The sequence below is a fragment of the Amphibalanus amphitrite genome, unplaced genomic scaffold, assembly GCF_019059575.1.
Source record: "Amphibalanus amphitrite isolate SeventyFive unplaced genomic scaffold, NRLGWU_Aamphi_draft 000161F_arrow, whole genome shotgun sequence".
Lineage (NCBI taxonomy): Eukaryota > Metazoa > Arthropoda > Thecostraca > Balanomorpha > Balanidae > Amphibalanus > Amphibalanus amphitrite.
The window spans coordinates 582960-603848 of NW_024881656.1; the positions used below are offsets into that span (position 1 = coordinate 582960).

General features: G+C 46.2%; 1 protein-coding gene across 1 annotated transcript in view; it reads left to right on the forward strand.

Moving 5' to 3' along the window:
- Positions 1-20122, forward strand: part of LOC122383346 (serine/threonine-protein kinase/endoribonuclease IRE1-like) — a 128069-nt gene extending 107947 nt beyond the window's left edge. The window contains exons 8-9 of the mRNA XM_043369652.1: positions 498-639; positions 19784-20122. Of these exons, the coding sequence (XP_043225587.1) occupies positions 498-639; positions 19784-20008 (367 nt within the window). The 3' untranslated portion in view covers positions 20009-20122. The remainder of the gene's footprint in view (positions 1-497; positions 640-19783) is intronic.
- The last annotated feature ends 767 nt before the right edge of the window (positions 20123-20889 follow it).

Consider the following 20889-nt stretch of genomic DNA (forward strand, 5'->3'; position numbering starts at 1 on the left):
CACATGGTACCTTCACTAGGTCTTTGAGGTCATTTTTGGTGAGTTTCGAGCAGCAGCTATCGATTCCGCTGTCCGTAAGCCTAATCATGCAAAACCTCAGAATTTGATCTTTGACCTGACCTTGACCCGAAAGTTGAACTCAATCTTAAAATCTTAAGAGTGCTTTGGGAAAGTCTCGTAGAGACCTTTCGAACGCCGCCTCGCGGGGTTCGATACGACCATTGGTTCTCGAGATAACAGGGGGGGGGGTGGGCTCCGAAACGGAGAGGAGGGTCGTACATACGCGCCCCCTCGGCCGGCGCGTATGTAGAAAACCAATAGGTCCGGCGAGGGTTAGTTCAATTTAACCCTATTAGTGGCAGGCTCCTGGCTACTCGGGAGTACTAAAACTTTCATCGCGATCGACCACCTCTTGCGAGTTATTGCGAAAAAGAGGGGTTTCACCTGTCCCCCTTTAACCGCAAGGATTTAATTATTTTAATTATTTATTTTTTCAGCCTGGAAACTTTACAAGAGGGATCAGGGAAGACGCTGATCGCAGAAATGATACGGCAACTACCAAAAGATAGACCATCAAGCAAGTACGTGGCTAACCATCCGACCTTTTGGAACGAGGAGAAGAGGAACAACTTCATCCAGGTCAGATTTGTATTCTCACTTCTTTTTTTTTAATCACATTACATGCAGAGCGGAGGGCTGAAAAAAGTTGCCGTTGTGCCATTGTAAATGGTGACAAAATGTGGTGCACCCGGTGACAAATATCGTGACTGAGAGTCGCATTCTTGTCGCATATAGACTACATAGGTCCCACAACACGTGAGCAGTCGTGTACATGGCAAGGTGACAATGTGTCATTGTCACGCACATCGAACGGTAACTCGCTTGGCATTTAGGATTAACCCGGCAGGCGGTGGGCCTCCCGGCCACCTTCCGCGCGGTGGGTGGGTGGGCATTGTTTTGCCCCCCCCGTATCTCCCAAACTACTGGACGGATCCGGAAAATTCAAACGGCGTTCGATAGCCCTGTCAAATTGTCGAAGGAAACCAAATTTTATTGACCTCGGGGTCACCGATGACGTCACAGGTCAGGTCAAAGATAAAATGTTTCATCGTTCACGGGGCTTCTAGGGAAAGAGCTATAACACCGAGTAAAACGCATTTTGTCGAAAATCAGCGATAAGGCGTCAGTTGTCTAGTACATATGTTGCTATTAGAGGTCACTGGTCATACCAGGTCAGGTCACAGGTCAGGTCACCAAAGGTCACCAAGGGTCACTACATGAACCCAACATTACCAAGGTTGTGCGATGCATGTTTTATGGCCAGTTTTTCATTTCCAACTCAATGACTGACAATGACAAAAGATGACTGATGTCATCACTGTCAACCGTGGCAGCCGAATGGCTACCCATCTACGTTGGAGTACGAAAAACATCATCTCACGCTCTCAGTCCCAGCGGATAAAAGCAACACCTAAGAATGATCCGCATAAAACTTGGCAGAAAGCTCGTTAACCCGCGCACCGACGGGGGGGGGGCGGATACCCTAGTGAAAAAATCTTACAGGGTAGCCCTGTATGGTTGACCCTACAGGATTTTTGACGAAATTGTTACCAGGGTTCCTACAGGGTGTCGTACAGGGTACCGTGCACGGTGTCGTGCATGGTACCGTGCACGGTGTCGGACAGGGTACCGTACACGGTGTCGTACACGGTGTCGTACAGGGTGCCGTACACGGTGTCGTACAGGGTACCGTGCACGGTGTCGTACAGGGTACCGTACACGGTGTCGTACAGGGTACCGTGCACGGTGTCGTACAGGATACCGTGCATGGTGTCGTACAGGGTACCGTGCACGGTGTCGTACAGGATACCGTGCACGGTGTCGTACAGGGTACCGTGCACGGTGTCATACAGGGTATCGTAAAGGAACTCGTACAGGGCACCACACTCGCCATTTTATAAGTATTCCGCATCTTGTTATTGTGCTGAGCCGCTCAGCACACCTCCGACTCGGGCATCTCCAACTCGGGAATCTTGAGCCGGTTGACCAGGAATGCTAATAAGACCCACGAGTTCCCGCGTTACCGACAAAGTCAATATTCGGAATAAATGTATTTCTGGGATAAATACACAGCCAATTCCGGGTCACATCCCGTCACATTACGACACACGTCGTCGCGTCGCGGCTACTGCCGCGTCCATCGATCTACGAATCTCGAGTGGTGGTGTCGCCCGACGATCCTCGCATCCTGCGTTCCTGTAACAAGGTGGATATTCACATGTTACAATGATAATATGTATATTGATTGAAGGGCCCCCTGCCGTCGAAAGTAACTAATCGGCATAAAAGTGATACATACGAGGGGGTATCGAAAAGTTCTGACCATCACCATGAATTAGATGTGATAGAAATTTGATTTTTTTACATGATGTTCATTACTCTTTTACAAGTCTACACACACGACCGCAAACTTATTGCATCGTTTCTTGAGCTGCCTCAGGCGGTCATTGTAGGACCCTCGCACTGTCCCGTAAATCACTGCTCCACCTCATCAATGACGTCATTTCTGTCCTTAAATCACTGGCCATACTGTGGATTCTTCATCTCCCGTAACAATTAAGAGTCAGTTAATACCTGGTCAGGTGAATTTCTTAGATGCGGTAGGATTTAATGTCCACATCATGTTGTTTCTTCAATCGCAGCTCAGGACGAATGGGCGGGGGCGCTGTCAGTGCGGATAAAACATCTTTCTTGGGCTTTTGGCGGCGATTCTGCTTGAGGCCATCTCGCAACTTCTTCAAAAGTGTGCAGTAGTGCTTGCTTATCATTATCCGACCATCAACAAGGCAGTCGGTAATGACTATCCTACGCCAGATCCACAACACTGATAGCATTGACCTTCCATATCGGCTTCTGCATCTTCGCCTTTTAAGAAGGACAACATGTGCCGTGCTTAAACTTCTTGATCATCTTTTTGTCTCTGGATCATACACATAGACCCAGCATTCGTCACAAGTCATCAAATGATCGAAGATGTCTTCAATTTCCTAAAAAAAGACCTAGTTTTCATTTCGAAAGGCCAAGACGCATTTTTCTCTTGAACAAAGAAGACACATGAACTTCTAAGCGGGCTGACTCCTTTATCGTCTATAGTTCTTCGCTAATAATATTTTCAGGCACTGCCAGCATTGAGACCTTTCTGTTGCACAATCATCTGAAAGGCCACGCGACGATCTGTAAGGATGAGGTCCTCCACTTCCTTCACAGTCACCACCTTGTCAATCACTGGTAGTCACTCACTTCTTGACTCCCCTGCAAGGGCCATGCAACCAAGTTGAAAATTATTTCTTCATTTTCGGTAAGTGCATGAGATGGACTTTCCTCGTTATCAACTAATTTCACGTTCTTGATGTATTTTCTCAGTGTGATACCGTTTCAAATGCATTAGTTGGATGACGGCTCGGTCCTCAATGGGCCCAATACTCATCTTTTTTACTTCTAAGTCTCTCCTACATAAGATAAAACCACTTCTCAGGATTCTCTTTGCGGGAGCATTGTTCTTAAGAACCAAATATAATACCAACCAAAAATCATCAAAATCGGTCTATATCTTCTATGTGATGATCAGAACTTTTCGATACCCCCTCGTACAACGCAATACAAAGTGATCGGCATACAACATTGTTTTGATGTTGTATCACAATATTGCATATCAATCTCCTATCAACCACTTACAACGCAAATTCAACGTGAAATAAATGCTGGATCGATGTCGAAAAACGGTTGATCCTCAATGTTGACAATCAACCTGGATTCAACCAATTTTTAATATTGAATTAATGTTGTGTGCTACTATGTAGTAGCGTCGACGCTACTAATGCGCTCTGGTATGTGATAGTAGACATTTAAATGTCTATTTTTTTCAGCTATTTTTTCGATCAGCTATTTTTGAGTGAACGTTTCGGCGCCGTTTTTTTTTTTGTCTGTAATGCTGCAAATATTGAGAACATTTTTTTTTACTGTTACACACTACACAGCAATACAGCATGGCAGAAACTTACCTTCAGGTCGGAAGAGGAGACGGCAGATGTCACCGCACGGCACACACTCGACACTTCGGTCGGCTCTCCGCACACCGCGAGCGGGCAGTGAATGGGACGGACGGAATGCGGCGGAGGGGGACGCGCGCTCCCCTCTCCGCCCCAGGCGAGGATCGGGACGCCCGCCGCCGACCGTACGGTCTCTAAAACGGACAGTGGTCGCTAAATTCCAGTCGGTACAACAGTCTCTAAAAGATCACCACAGCGCACAAATGCACACTTTAGCCCCTGAATAATACAGTGCAGCGACGCGTCAAATTAAGATGATAATGTTATGAAAGGATTAGGGAGTTATGAAGTGAATCGAATCTTTTATAGGGATCAATTCACAATTCGTAATTCCCTATATATCGGGACAATGTTGACAACAACATTCGAATGTTTATGTCCCCGCCAGTTCTAATAATGAGCAGTACCGTCCTGAGGAGATGAATAAATCCCGGTAGGTTGCAGATTGAGAAAAATGCCATTGTCCAACATATCAACGCACCGGGGCGAGGCATTTCTCCCTAGGTAGGTATGTAGCGAGGGGATTTAGAGAAAAGAAGAAAGAAGGAGTTAAAAAGCTTCATCTTCTTTGCGGTTCATCAAATACTGCGGTCCACTGTTGTTCGGCTGTTGTAGCAGAGAGAATAATTCGCTGCTGTAATGCTTTCGGTAGTAGAGCTGGTGATACAGGGGAACCTGAGAGTCGTTGAAGAGATCCTGAGATAGCTATAGAGAGGGATCCAGATGGTGATGAAGATCCACCTGAGAGATGTAGATCTCCACCTGAGGAAGATGTAAGTCCAGATCCACCTTGCATACAAATACATCTGATGGAAGATGCTTTTAAATTTAGAGGCTTGATGATTCTGTTCATTGTATAGACCATGATGTACGAGATGCTTCTTCACTGCTCGGATTAGGGATAGAGGGATCCGATCAGCTGGGTTTGCGGCACAGTTGGGCAGGTGAAGGACAGGGCATTCGAAGTCCCGATGACCACTGCCAAACTTATGGGTGGTAATTACATTGATTAATTGAATGTGATCATTCGTCCAGTCACCCATTCCTATATCACTGGCCTCCCCATTACGAAAATTGCCCACTTAATTCGTATTAGCGTTGCTATAGTTTAGTTGCCCTCGAGGGTCATTAGTTTGACTGTCCTAACTGAGCTTCGCTAAACTCCCATCGGCCTTATCCTAAGATTCATCCTTTACCATTCTCACTCTCATCCTCTCTCTACTTTCGTTCGTCATATATTCACCCAAATTTATTTAGCGCCCCTCAAATTCCCTCCGATGGTGTTAGGTGTCTGGCTGACGACGATCTCCCCGGCGAGATAAATGTCTCTTTCCGAAATCCATTTGCATGCTCCGCTAACCGGCGACAAAGATACTTATCGCAGGGCCGTCCAGAATAATTGCACAAATATCCACCCTACTAATTTATGGGATTCACTACACGTCCGATAGACTTATGGTACACATATACGCGATTTACATCCGACTTATCTCTCTATCCGGGAGAGATTACCTATGCCCTCTTCCGGTCCGCGTGTAACACCTCCGTTCACGACCCAGGGACCACCGTTCATATCCTGGAACTCTCCTCAGGAACTCTCCCTAACCCTGGGATTTACATTCAAGGCCTTACGTGTCCTGGAGTACATCGTTACCTCCCCTGAGGCTGTCCAGTACCGATTAAGGTACCCTTACAAAATAAGTATGAGGACTTATTCGGGACACTACAGCTTGCCTTATCCGCCCTTTGGGTGACTCACCCCTGACCTTCGGCTTCTTACCTTTGGCATAGCTCCAACTTACTCTCCGACTGCACTGTACCAGTCTTCTCCTTCCCTCTGCCATAGAAACCTCTCACTGCCTCGTTACCCAGTATTACCTAAGCGGGAAATCTAACAGTAGCCGGTACCACTGGCGGAAAACGTGCATATGCCCTGCGTACGTGACGGTGTGTCCCTCTTATTATTCCAGTCTGGACGTGTGTTTATGAGAAGTGCATCTGTGTCTCATACGGTCATGCTGGTAAACGTTACGCCATAGGAGACGGGCAAACAAGCCGTCTGTGCCTCACAATGCCCTGTGCCAATATTGGTGGAGTAATTATTGGCGCTAACTCGCAAGAACGCGAATAACAGAAACGCATTATCGATCCAAACCTAATCGTAATCTCAAGTCCTAATTGCTGCTGCACGCGTGAACCTAATCATCAGTTCTCGTATACAATCCTAGTAGACCTTGAACCGCTCTTGATTTAATCAGATGATCTAGAACTTGAACCGCTCTTGATTTAATCAGATGATCTAGAACCAATGAGTGCGCACCGATCAATCGTCTGGTTGTGATCCACCGTATCATATTAAATTACTGAATGCTCAACGGAAATGACTCCTTGAAACTCGTTCGATAGCTTCTGATGGGCTACTAGTTACCTATACAAATTATCTTTGTAGAGTGCCAGAATATTGTCATAGGGATCCCTAGCCTTTCATAGAAAATGTAATTTAAATCATCCCATCAGCAGTAAACAATGCACATCAAACGAACTGCAGTCCTAGATATCATATAGCATGTCGTATTTATAATTATGCAGTAACTGTTTACGTTCGTATCCCGTGGCAACTTTCCACAACTAACCATGTTCCTATACGCTGACCTTCGCCTACCGCACGCGCCCCAATTACGGCTAACCCATTGCCCCTACCGTGGCCGCTGCTCCACTCCCGACGCTGCTCTCATGCCATCTAGCGGCGCACGGTTCCGCGTCGCGACCGACGCGTGTCTGACTGGCCGGGCAGTGGATCGTCGTCGCCGGCCCCCGACAGCCAAGGTCGCGCGGCTGGGCGGTGCGGCGCGTCAACACTCGCGGTGCAGTACTGGGGTATGCGGTCTCTTCGGGCCGGGTAGTTTCAACGAATGTGTCAGTGAGTGTGAATCTGGTAAAATATCGCTGCCATAATTTCCTGTTCGACATTTCATCAGCTCCGTTCAACGTAAGTGGTTCAAACTAAATTCCTGTCCCATTTAACCTTCGCCCTGGTGGGGGGGGGCCATTTTGGCCCCCCCCCTGTGGTTTTTCAGCGATAACTCAGAAACCACTTGAGTTAGCGCCCTGAAACTTTGTATAGCTGTTTATTCAACATTTTTACATCATGTCCTTTTTTGGGGGGTTCGGGTCAGGTCAGGTCAGGTCACAAGGTCACCAAAACTGACACCACCTCTAAAAAAGTTCAAAGCTCTCTCAAAGGCACAGCTTTTATCCGATCGATGTAAAATTTACAGTACTTGAAGATGTCGCCCAGCTCTACAAAATGGCTATCTCGGATTTTTTATAAATGTGACCTAAGGTCAGGTCAGGTCATCGCTGCTCCCCATTATAAGTCAATGGGAGAATCGAAAAGTAGTTGTTTTTCAGCTAAATCGGGCGTGATTGTTCCTATATTTCGTTATTGAAGTGTCTTGGGTCAGCAAATCACAGCCCATGTGAAACCATTTGCTTGTGACCTCGCTGAGGTCACGCTAGGTCATCTCCCTGGTCACCAGAGGTCACCAGCGGTTTTTCTGCACTTACTTGTTATTGAATAAAGATAGAGACTCCGTTCGACGTTTATCGTGTTTGTCTCGTCAATGCGGATCGAATGATATGCAGCATGACCTATTTCGGTAAGGTCATGACCTTGACCTGAGGTCAAATTTTCAAAATGACCTTTCGAGGTCAAACTATATAACATTCGACGCGTCTCGACGAGCCAAGCACGATGGTGCATGAATCGTTTCTCTATTTTCTCGTGAATGCATGCTATAGTTAAAAACATTTTCAACGAAATTTGCCAAGTTGACATTGCATGACCTCTGTAGGCCAAACCGTTGAGCTGAGGTCAAATCTGACGAACCTTGGCGAAAGAGCTTGAAAAGAGCTATCGATTGCTTTTTTCCGCGGCTCTCTAGCTCTTCTAGTTTCCGAGCTACAGCGGAATATGTCCGGCAACACCGAAAACACTGAAATTTGACCTATGATGACCTCTAGCGACCTCAATATTGACCTTAGCGAAAAAATGACCGAAATACTTTCGAACGTACTTGTTATGGGCTTTCGTTTGCTTTTTTCCGCGTCTTCCTAGCCCTCTTCGTTTTCGAGTTAGACGGGGGGGTCATTTTGGCCCCCCCCACCAGGGCGAAGGTGGCTCAGACCCACACCAGGGCGCGGGTTAATCGTTTCCCGACAAAGATGGTCTTTTCTATTATTTATTCTACAGAAGCAAAGCGATCGGTACCTATATTTGTCGCATATTAGTTCTAACCACAAACAATTCTACAGCTACCTATTACTCGACATTTCGCAATTTCACTGACGCAAAGTACAAGGACCATCTAAAGTCGCAAAGTGTCAAACCGTCGACCTCAAACCACTACTCTCAACTCTGCACCTAAGTAATCAGAAGAAATTCCGCCGTAAGCTCAAGCATTCGCATCTGTCGAAAATCATAACTCATAGCCATATTCATAGATCGATTGCATGAATCAGTCACCACCTTAAACATTACATTCCCTTTCAACCGTATTTACCTGTTCAATAATTGATTTCGACTTCGCAATTAATTCCTATAGCAATATTACCAATGATTTCGCAATGCAACTTTTAGTGAGTACAGCATGAATCTACACCCTTAATTTCACAAACTTCCCAACCTCAAATCTTAATCGCACCTGACTACCCCGAGGATAAATCAACGAACCAGCTTGGCCAAACACAAAGACATATTCATTATTCAATGCTGACATGCATCATGTCATCAATCTCAACGTTCGTGACAATGAGCTGCTTATTCAAATTTTAGCATCTCGCTCCCGGCCTAATCGTGAACTCCAACTGACAATAACGGTTTGCTGGCGACTCTGACATGAGTTCGAAATTCAGATCCTAACATGCTACTAGGGTGTCTGGACCAATAAGTTCAAAGTAATTTAAGTTTTCCAATTCCAATTGAGAGTGCATTTTTTCGCAACCGAAAATGTTTGGCAGTCGTCACGGCACGGCAGGCTGGGCAAGGGGGGGGGCAAGGATTGGGATTGAGCAGACTTTTCAGCAGCACTCACATTCTGGAGTTTCTCTGCGCTCGAACTGAAGAGACTTCTCGAGGGTGACCCCGGACTGACGGCGGCTCCCAGATGGCGTCTCCGGCTCCGGCTGCAGACTGTGACTCTCGGCTGCTCGACTGTGTCTGCCGGCTGCCCGACTGTGTCTCTCTTCTGGTTGGGTGGTGCACCCTTTTATAGCTTGGGGGGAGGGGGTGACTGCCACGCCCTTGCGCCGTCATCTTCCTCTGCCTTCCTCTTGTGGGTGGGCCCGTAAGATGGCGCCCTCTGTCCTGTTTAGTCACCTTGCCCCTCTGTGTCTGCAATTTTTGGCCGTCGAATCGTCTTCCTGTTGAGTGCTTTATCATCTTAGTAGTCGCTGGCATAAACCAATCCCCGAAAGGTTGGTGATTTTCGAGTTTTAATTTTGATTCTTCAATTTCATTTTATTCAAACTTTTGTTTCCTTCCGTTTCGTCTGCCGGCAACGCCCCTTGTGACGTCACTCTTGCTCCGCCCACTGACGTCATCTTGGTTGGGAGGGTCGGTAGAACAGCGCCTTCTGTCCGCGGTGGGGACGTCCTGAACTACGTTTGTTTCGGACAACAGCGTTTTCTGTCCGCAGTGGAGACGTCCTGAACTACGTTTGTTCCGGACAACTGTTTGCTAAGTTTAGCAGATTCCGTTGCAGTGAGACGCACTGTTGTGCTACCATGGCTACGTGAGACCCAATGTGCTACGTGCCTTAAGCCTGCGCGTTGCCTCACAGTGCGCTGACGTCTGCTGTAGCTTCAGCTGCTTTGTAATGTCTGCCAATGACTCATCATGATGTGACTGTCTTCAGAGGTGCTTGTCTTAATTGGAGTTTAACGGCGGCCCATTCTGTGCGGACAGTGATGGGTGAGAGGGGAGGAGGGAGGGGATGGGGAATGGGGAGGGCGAGACGTGTGAACGGTCGTGGATACTGCCCGGCTGAGCCGGCTCGTGACGGACCAGCCTGAAGCGTAAAATGTAAAGTTGGGATCTAAAAAGATGTAGCCTGCTACAGGTACTCCTCATACTTTACTTGACAGGTGCATCGTTTACAACTGTTCTCCACGTAGTCCGTGTGGAGCAAATGATCGCATTTGCTTGAGAGTTAAAGGGACTATCCCACCTTCTAAAATGTTGTTAAAACCAGTTAAATTGTGCCCGACTTTATAGATTGGATGACCAGGAACACGGTTCTGGCATTTATTTTTCGTTAAACATCTTAGGCTTCCCGTATTCCAAACACAAACTTTCAAATATGTGACGTCACAGCCCAAAATTACCTCCTTCCCCAGGCCGCATTACTGCCATAAAGCTGATTCTTTTTACTCTGTAGGCACCACAACAAAGTTCAGACCAAGTTTTAAGCGATTTTTCAACGAACAAACCCATTTAAATCAGAATGACTAAACGAGGTGACGTCACACTAACGGTCGCTCCATGTTGAAGATAGGGCCTTGCACAAGGCCCATTTTCAAATGAAGGGAACGAATTTCTTCAACACCAAGAGGCCGCGGGGGTTGCAACCTAGATAGATAGTGGTTTCTGAACCTCGCCGCAAACTTGGCTATCTCAACTCAAACCCCATGTTAAAGGTGGGATAGTCCCTTTAAGCGAGCTCTTTAATTATGATTTATGCGAAAAACGATTAGCGAAAGTAGCCTTCCATGGGATCAGCACATTCTTGTAAGATTCTTCAATCTTACCAGAATCAGCATTCTCGCGAGAATCTGCCTATGCCAGATTCTTATAAGCTTTGCATGATGTTGGCCAATCTTGTACAAGCTCTTCTAGGCCTTGCAAGACTGTCTTCAAAATCTTATAAGATCATGCAAGACAGTGAAGATTCTGGTAAAATCTTATAAGACTTTTCACATGGGCCTACATGGCTCTTGCATGGCTCCCTGTATGACTGCGCACAGGGCTCCATGTATCATTGCATACAGGGCTCCCTGAAGGATTCCCTACAGGGCCCTGTAGGATTCCCTATAGGGCTCCCTATCCAGATACCGTACAGGGCTCCTTGTAGGATTCAGTACAGGGTCTCCTGTTGGATGTCGTGCAGGGCACCCTGTAGGATTCCATGTACAGCCATATTTGCCTGCATGAAATCCTGTACGGCTACTCCAGCAACCCTGCACGACCCTGTAGGGACGTACAGGATTTTGGTACAAATCCTGTAGGATTTTTTCACTAGGGTATCCGCCCCCCCCCCTGAGGTTTTCGCGGATAGCGGGAAAACCGCGGCGCGTAGCGCCGCGAAATTTGGTATGACTATTCTCTCATCAATTTTACACATGGTGTGCAAGTTTGAACCTCCTAACTTTTAAGGTCAGGTCACCAGATCACTTTGAATGACCCAACCTCAAGTCACTTTTTTGCAACTTTGTCACCGTGCCAGAGCTACAGTAGATGTCGGAGGCCTTTGAAAATCGCAGGATGTTATTAGGTCATTAGTAGCTACAATTTGTATATCTCGGAATTTTGATGTCGGTGACCTAAGGTCAGGTCAATTTCGCGACCTCCCCATTATAAGTCAATGGGGGAAAAATCAACTCCCTGTTTTTACCACTAAAACGGGTCGGAATGGCCCCATATACCATACATGACTTCATATACGATCAACCTTCACTACCTTGAGGTCTGTTTTGCTGTTGGGCAGCTGTAAGGTCATGTGACGTCATCAAAGGTCACCAAAGGTTTTTTGCCAATAACTCCGTACAGGAACAAGATACAGCCGCGCGGATGTTCTCATTGTGTTCAGCTCGTCAAGACGCATCGAATAATAAACATGATGACCTCGAGGTCACGTGACCTGAGGTCAACCTTTGACCTTGACCTTTCGAGGTCAACATATATATCATTCGATGCGGATTGACGAGAGGATCACGATGATGCCCTTAGTTTGTTCCTATCTGGACTAATTCGAAAGTTATTCGAGAAAAACTCTCTCCATATCTAGCGCCGCCATTTTGACTTTTTCGACCCCTGTGACGTCATCTTTGACCTGACCTGAAAATGACCTTAGTAAAAATTGTAGACCATGTCCATGCGTATCCGTTGCCGTTTACCGCTTATCGCTATCTTGCTTCGTTCTCGAGATCTCAGGGGGGGGGGGCGGTCATCCGCCCCCCCGTCGGTGCGAAGTTGGCGCAGACCCCCGTCGGTGCGCGGGTTGAAGTACTTGGTCTATATAGCTCAGAGGTAGAGCATTGGAGCGCTAATCCAAAGGACCGGGGTTCGAATCCCCGTATAGCCCAAATCTTTAACGAGCTTGCAAAGGATGACTATCACTGTCAACCGTGGCAGCCGAATGGCCTACCCATCTACGCTGGAGTACGAAAAACATCATCTCACGCTCTCAGTTCCAGCGGATAAAAACAACACCTAAGAGTTATAAGATCATCAGATACGGTTTAGGTCACTTTCTGGTGGAGTTGAGGTCAAGGTCAGGTAAAAAAAGGTCAAATTTCAAAGTTGATATTTTTGGATAAAATGGGCATTGATTCGATGCCGCTCGTCACGGGGAGTCTAATGGTGGTCTTTGTTTTGCGCTATGAGGTCTAGAATTGCTAAAAATTGAGTTTGAAAATTTGAGTACATCAATTTTGAAGTTTTTTTTTCGCTATAACTTGGCCAAAAAAAGAGGTATTGATCTCAAATTTGGTATGTAGATAGAAGGCGGTAGGGACTATCATAAATTCCGTTTTTTCGAAATTCAAAAAACTTTTTGGATTTTTCGGGCATTATATTGAAAAAATCCATTTTTATTGTTGGGGGTCAAAATCCAAAAATTCAAAAAACCGAAATTGCAGTTTTGTAGCCCTCTCAATTCCACACCTCTTATATATTTGAAACATTTTTTTCTGTATCTCTAAAGCTGTAGGCCTGACAGCTTTTCCCGCGAAACCTTTTTTTGGGGTCGAAAATGGCAGAAATGACGTCACTCTGACGTCATTAGCGGCCAACGTATCATAGCCTTTGGATTTTTTGTCACAATGTGCGCTAGCTACTCCCGGGAGGGTACTGAAAGTTTGGTGACGATCGGCGCAGCGGTTCTCGAGATATATCGAAAAAAAATATAATGGAGGGAGGGGGGGGGCAAAAAATGCCCCCCCCCCCCCCCCTCCACCGCCAGGAAGGTTAACACTCTCAAATGATGCACTAATTTGACCCTCGCCCGTATAGGGGTGGGTCGAACGGACCCTTCCCCCTCGGTTTTTCGCGAATAACTCGCGTAAAAAGCGGCCGATCGCGACGAAACTTTCAGTACCCTCGCGTTTGTCAATGTTACACCTCTCCTGAAATTTTCATGACCATGACCCTAATGACCTTTGACCTGTGACCTACTTTTCGAGACCATGTTTGGCCGGAATCGCGATTCGGCGTATGTCGGCTCGCATTAGCCGCGCGTTTGCAGTCTTTTCGTGGTTTTAAGCGTTCAGACATGGGATATGATGTTCCTCCCATTCATTAGGGTGGGTGTCAAGATCACCGGAAGGTCAGGTCAGGTCATTGACCTTTGATGACCTCGGTTCACTTTTTCGTGTTTTACATGTTCTTAGGCTAGTTTTTGGAGCTGAATTCGAATTTAGCAACTATATGAACATTTACGAAGTAGTTTTGGCACCCTCGTAACATGTTACGAAGCTGTCAGAGACGGTTGCCACCTACTACGAATACCCTTACTGGTTGACCGGACCTGACCTGACCCGACCTGGCCTAAATGCATGAAGACGTCATCTGTGATCAAAAGCCCCGCCACAGGGAAGGTGGGCCGACAATTCGCGACTAGCTGAACGATTCCTATTTCTTCAGCGAATTGTCTCTTCGTTTTGGGAAAAATGGTATCGTGACTATTTCAGCACATTGATAACTCGGCAGAAGTGGCATGAGAAACTGCGCAATCTTCCACCGGGAGATATAGTGCTTGTCCAAGAGAACAAGCCCCTACGCGGCAAGTGGAAATTGGCCGAAGTTGTGGATGTCGAGCCGAGCAGTGACGGCAACGTTCGAGACGTCACTCTACGCTACAAGACCCAGACTGAGGGACGCACTTACACAGGGCAACCGGATACAGTTATCAAGAGGTCCGTGCATCGTCTCGTTCTACTGATCGAGGCCGACTCATTAGCGGGTGGGGGAGTGTATCGTGAAGCTTAGTTCACGATGTGCGCAATTCGAAAGTTCCATGTCATTTACCCGCGTGATTTTATTTGCGATGTTTACTATGTCAAATTTGAAATCTGTGCGCATATTTATATACATAAAGGTAGGTGCCATGGGGAAAAAAAACACATACAAGTTACATATTTTGCATGTACCATCCTTTCACAGCATCATCATATAGAAACACGCCACGACGTCCACGCAGAGCACTGAAGCAGGGGCTCTGCCGCATTGGGTTCGTACAGAGCACAGAGGTCAGATCTTGAAAAAAAACTCTAGCGCTTTCTTCAGTCACTTTATATTTCTCTCAAGATATTACATTGGCTTTTCACCACTCCACAAAACAACCAGATTGAAGCTTTAAGCCTCGCCGGCCGAGGGGGGGGGGAGGGGCGGGTGCCGCCCCCCATAGTTTTTTTTTCACGATAGCTCCGAACACGCTGCCGATAGAGCTGAAACTTGGCATATCTGACTTTTGATTAAAGCTGCATCTTTTGACACCAACCACATTTTTGGGTCAGGTCAGGTCACTGACCTATGACGTCTTAAGTGAACCTCTGCACGGTCTTCAGATGTCGCAACTTCGCAACGCCCTCACTGCCAGAGGAGATGTCACAGGGAAATGAAACTTGCAGGATCTAGTATCCATTATGAGTCTCACAACTTGTGTATCACCAATTTTTCCTAAAGGTCATATGAGGTCAGGTCATTTTCGTGACCTCACCATTATAACTTATAAGTCAATGGGGAAAAATAAAAAAATGCTATTCTGGCGCCGGGAACGATCTCCAACTGTCTCATGCACACAGAATCGTGATTTGATGCACTCCTTGCAAGGTTAGATGCGTCACTTTTGCAATATTGACCTTGCGTAACGTCATTTATGACGTCATCAAGGTCATATTAGTTTTTCGTCAATAACTCCCGATCAAATTGAGCTAGCGAGTCGAGAAAGCCACCGATGGACTCAGGAAGACCTACTGAATCGAATGATATGCGACATGACCTCTTTCGACCAACTTCGTGATCTGGGGGTGCTGACCTGACCTTGACCTGAGGTCAACACCCTAAGTTGCTTTGACCCGAACAAAAAGTATAGCATTCGACGCGCCTGAGCAAGGCGAACACGATGCTGCCAAAATCGCGGCTCTGCGGCCGTTTTCTTGCGAAGTTATTCACCAAAAACTGAACAGTACCTTGGGGCTCTTGAACTGACCTCAGAGGTCACCGGTTGACCTAGGACTTTAAAATCAGGTACCAATCTCTGCATCTCGTAACGGCGCACACGCTTGTTTTTTTTTCGCGACGCGCTAGCTCCACCAGGGGCGAAACGGCGAGGGGGGAGTTGTACCCCCCCCCCCTCGGCCGGCGCGTATGTAGAAAACCAATAGGTCCGGCGAGGGTTAAGAGGATAAGCTTTTGTGCCTGATGCATTTATATTTCGAGTTGTTAAAATGAAACACTCGAATCTACCCTTGAAAATTGTTGACATTTGAATATTAACATCACGGGTTTCCTGATCAACAAACAAACTATTCAAACCTCACCCATATGACAACTTGGCGAAGTTGATAAATCTTGCTGTCTTATAAAAAGCAAATATTCAATTTGTTTCCATTGTTGTCATGTACCTACTTCACGAGAATGTATTATCAAGAAACCTACTTATGGTATAATTGCACTTCAGACTCCAATAACATCCTCCTAGATCCAAATCCAATGCCAAGCATCCAAATCTTGTGGCAAGGCCCTAAAAACAACAGACAAAAACAAAAACAGACAACGCCCTAAGGTCTTGTGAAAATCGTCAGTGCGGCGAAATTTCCCAAGGCTGCTCTTTGTTTACATTTTAGTAATGGGCCAACTTGACCGCCCAAGTACTTGTTTTGCCTAAGTACAAGTTTGTCAATTTTGAAACGGCTATAGCTCGCAAAGTTTAGTACATACCAATTTGAGTTTTATGCATATCGCTAGAATCGGCAGAGTTTGGGGAGTTCATTAACACGCGCAGTGGAAGGGGGGGCGGATTTCGCCCATCCCTCCTGTTTTTCGCCAAAAATTCGCGCCGCAAACAAAATATTAACCCGCGCCCGGCTGGGGGTCCTGGATTTCCACGCCCTGCTGGGGGGGGGGGGTGTTTGAACACCCCCCCCTTGTAACTCGGCTCCTGGGCCACGTAGCGATACGCGGAAGGCGGCGTTCGAAAGAGCGTCAAAAATAATGACGAAATCACTGCGGTCAATTTTTTGGTCAGGTCAAAGGTCAGGTCACCAGAGGTCGTTGAAGGCAAAACTTCGCCGATTTCCAGGTCGAATGTCGAAAATTTCCAAGAAGCCAACGCATAACTCGAGAATTAATAGAGCTACAGCGCCGCGGAAAAGCGCATTCGATAGCCCTATTAAAGCCCTTTCTGAGTAATTCTCTCAGATTTGACCTAACGTCAACAGTTTTGCCTGCAGGGGGCAAAAATTGCAAAAATAGCCGATTTTTTCGGAAACAGTTTTTCTGCAATAACTTTTGACTCAAGCCTTGTACGAACTTACTTTTACCGGCATTGTGTTCCTCTCGTCAAGACGCATCGAATGAACTATAAGTTGACCTTGAAAGGTCAACTTGAAAATTTGACCTCAGGTCAAGGTCATGACCTGACCGGAAAGGGTCATGTTGCATATCAGTCGATCCGTATCGTCGAGCTGAACACATCTAAGGCGTTTTCATCGCTCTAGCATGCCTCTATCAAAAGTTATTTGCGAAAAACTGTTAGATACCATTCGTGACCTAAGATGACCTCAGGGCATAAACAAGGGTCACGGACACCATTTTCATGTTCAGTGTGTCTAAACCACTTGTAATTCGGTGTTTGGGAGTGTTTGTAATGTCTTTTGTTCAAAAGAGGCGCATTTCAATTTTCTCCCATTGACTTATAATGGGGAGGTCGCAAAATTGACCTGACCTTAGGTCACCGATATTAAAATTCTTAGATATACATTTTGTACATGCTATTGCTCTTAGCAATCGCTGAAAGTTTCAAAGCGATCGGTCACTCGGTGTAGCTATGACAGACATTGAAACTTTTTATGAGGTGAGGTCACTTCAAGTGACCTGGTGACCTGACCTTGAATGACCTTGGTCTGAAATTTTCACAACATGTGTAGAATTGATGTACGATAAGGTGTACCAAAAACGGCGGCGCTCCGCGCCGCCGTTTTTGAGATATTCGCGAAAAACCACAAGGGGGGTGTTCAAACACCCCCCCCAGCAGGGCGCGGGTTAATGTGAAATTTTGGCTACCTGCCCAGAATTGAATTGCGGATCTTCTCGTGCAAGAAATAAGAAAATCGGCTCACAACTTTTCTAGTAAGAGCGATGTAAAGTCAAACATCTTGCCGCCGCGGCGGCGCGGCGGCGCGGCGGCCGGCGCTAGCCGTTACGCGCCGCCTGAATTGTAGACTGTGCCTGGGCGGGACGGTTCCGTCTTTACATCGCGCTCCTTACCGCTGATTAGATTAGATTCGCGTCAAATTTGGTGAGAAGACTGAGAAATGTACAGGGAATCATATGGTCAAAGAATTTTGAAAATCGGCCGGTAACAACTTGAGTTATGAGTGTGTAAACACAAAATTGTGATTGCCGCGTTTCCCGCGTCGGCCGATCCCGCTTCAGCCGGCGACATCTTACCCTTATCAGGCTTCTAACTGCCATATTTATTGTTGGGTTAATTAGAAATTCACCTTACATACTCACAAATGTTTGGTCTTTCGTATAATGAAAGAAAAAAGAAAATCGGCCGGTTACTTTTTGAGTTATCGGCGTGTAAACGCAAAAAAGTCGCTCATATGACAGATTTGACCACATTTGACCTCATTTGACCTTCTAGATATTGACCTAGGGTCATGAAATTCACACACAACAGAGTTCCCTATGGCCCTCACCTACCCTCCAAATTTCGTCTTTCTAGCTCCAGTGGGAGCTGAGATCTTAGGGGGGGCGACATCCGCCCCCCCTTCCACTGGGCGTAGTACTGGCAACCCTTCCACTGCGCGTGTTAATAGGCAATTTATGCCGATTACCGTCAATTTTGAAACCCTGATAACCCCTTAAGGCATGTTAAGTTGAAGTTAACCCGGCAGGCGGTGGGCCTACCAGCCACCTTCCGCGCGGTGGGGGGGGGGGGCATTTTTTGCCCCCCCCCGTATCTCCGAAACTACTGGGCGGATCCGGAAAATTCAAACGGGGTTCGATAGCCCTGTCAAATTTGTCGAGGGAAACCAAATTTCATTGACCTCGGGGTCACCGATGACGTCACAGGTCAGGTCAAAGATAAAATGTTTTACCGTTCACGGGGCTTCTAGGGAAAGCGCTATAACACCGAGTAAAACGCATTTTGTCGAAAATCAGCGATAAGGCGTCAGTTGTCTAGTGCATATGTTGCTATTAGAGGTCACTGGTCATACCAGGTCAGGTCACAGGTCAGGTCACCAAAGGTCACCAAGGGTCACCACATGAGCCCAGCTTTACTAAGCTTATGCGATGCATGTTTTATGGCCAGTTTTTCATTTCCAACTCAATGGTGTTGGTTATACGGCCATCAGGTACGGTTTAGGTCACTTTCTGGTGGAGGTCAGGTCAAGGTCAGGTCAAAAAAGGTCAAATTTCAAAGTTGATATTTTTGCATAAAATGGGTATCGATTCGATGCAGCTCGTCACGGGGAGTCTAATGGTGGTCTTGGTTTTGCGTTACAAGGTCTAGAATTGCTAAAAATTGAGTTTAAAAATTTGAGGTCATCAATTTTGAGCAGTTTTTTTTCGCTATAACTTGGCCAAAAAAAGAGGTATCGATTTCAAATTTGATATGTAGATAGAAGGCGGTAGGGACTATCACATATATTCCGTTTTTTTCGAAATTCAAAAAAACTTTTTGGAATTTTTGGCTATTTTATTCAAAAAATATATTTTTTTTATTTTTAGGGGTCAAAATCAAAAAATTTCGAAAAACCGAAATAGCAGTTTTGTAGCCCTATTGATCCCATATCTCTTATGTCTGAAACATTTTTCTGTATCTCTAAAGCTGTAGGCCTGACAGCTCTCCCCGCGAAACCTTTTTTTGGGTCGAAAATGGCAAAAATGACGTCATTCTGACGTCATTAGCGGCCAACCTATCATAGCCTTTGGAAAACATTTTTGGTCATCATGTGCGCTAGCTGCTCCCGGGAGGGTACTGAAAGTTTGGTGACGATCGGCGCAGCGGTTCTCGAGATATATTGAAAAAACTAAAGGAGGGGGGGCAAAAAAATGCCCCCCACCGCCTGGAAGGTTAACAAGATAACTATTTTCGAAAAACATAACCGACTCAGGTCTCCAGGAAGAAGGAAAGCCTTACATACATACCTGTCTTTGTTTTCAGGCCATTAGTGACCTCATCACGGCAAAAGACGAAGAGCTGAAAACGGCTGTCAATGAAGATCCCACTCGGGTTTTCGAGGAGGACCAAGGCAAACCCAAGGACTGGAGGGAAGTAATCGACCGCTCACTGGACAAAGGCTCCTTCAAGAGCTACAAGGAGACCACATCTGAGCTGCTTCGGTTGGTTCGAAATAAGGTGAGGGTCGGAGACACGCAAATCTCCTGACTTTTTTATTTTAGTCGCATGACGCTAATTACTACCACGATTCACAACATGATGTACCGTAAAGTGGGGCTATTTGAGACAATGGGGCTATTTGAAACAGTACTGTAGTGGTTTAGTAAAAACGCTGTACGTACCATGAAAACCGTTTCATATTTTTTATCGTTTTTGCTCAGGCTGGTGTGGAATTAAACGATGAATGCCATGAAAAAGTTTTTTTTTGAAAAGCTTGAATTTTTTTGAAAGAAATTTTGGCATTAAATGAGAAACACAGAAAAACCACAATTTAACCCTCACCGGCCGAGGGGGAGGCGGGTGCCGCCCCCCCCCCCCCATAGGTTTTTTTTCGCGATAGCTCCGAACGCGCTGGCGATAGAGAGCTGAAACTTGGCATACCTGACCTTTGATTGAAGCCGGATCTTTTGACACCACTCGCATTTTTGGGTCAGGTCAGGTCACTGACCTATGACGTCATAAGTGAACCTCTGCACGGTCTTCATGTGTCGCAACTTCGCAACGCCCTCACTGCCAGATGAGATGTCACAGGGAAATAAAACTTGCAGGATCTAGTATCCATTATGAGTCTCACAACTTGTATATCTCGGATTTTTCCTCAAGGTCATATGAGGTCAGGCCATTTTCGTGACCTCACCATTATAAGTCAATGGGGAAAAATGAAACTGCTATTCTGGCGCCGGAAACGATCTTTAACTATCTCAAGCACACAGAATCGTGATTTGATGCACTCCTTGCAAGGTAAGATGCGTCACTTTTACAATGTTGAACTTGCGTGACGTCATTTATGACGTCATCAAGGTCATATTAGTTTTTCGTCAATAACTCCCGGTCACATTGAGCTAGCGAGTCGGGAAAGCCACCAATGG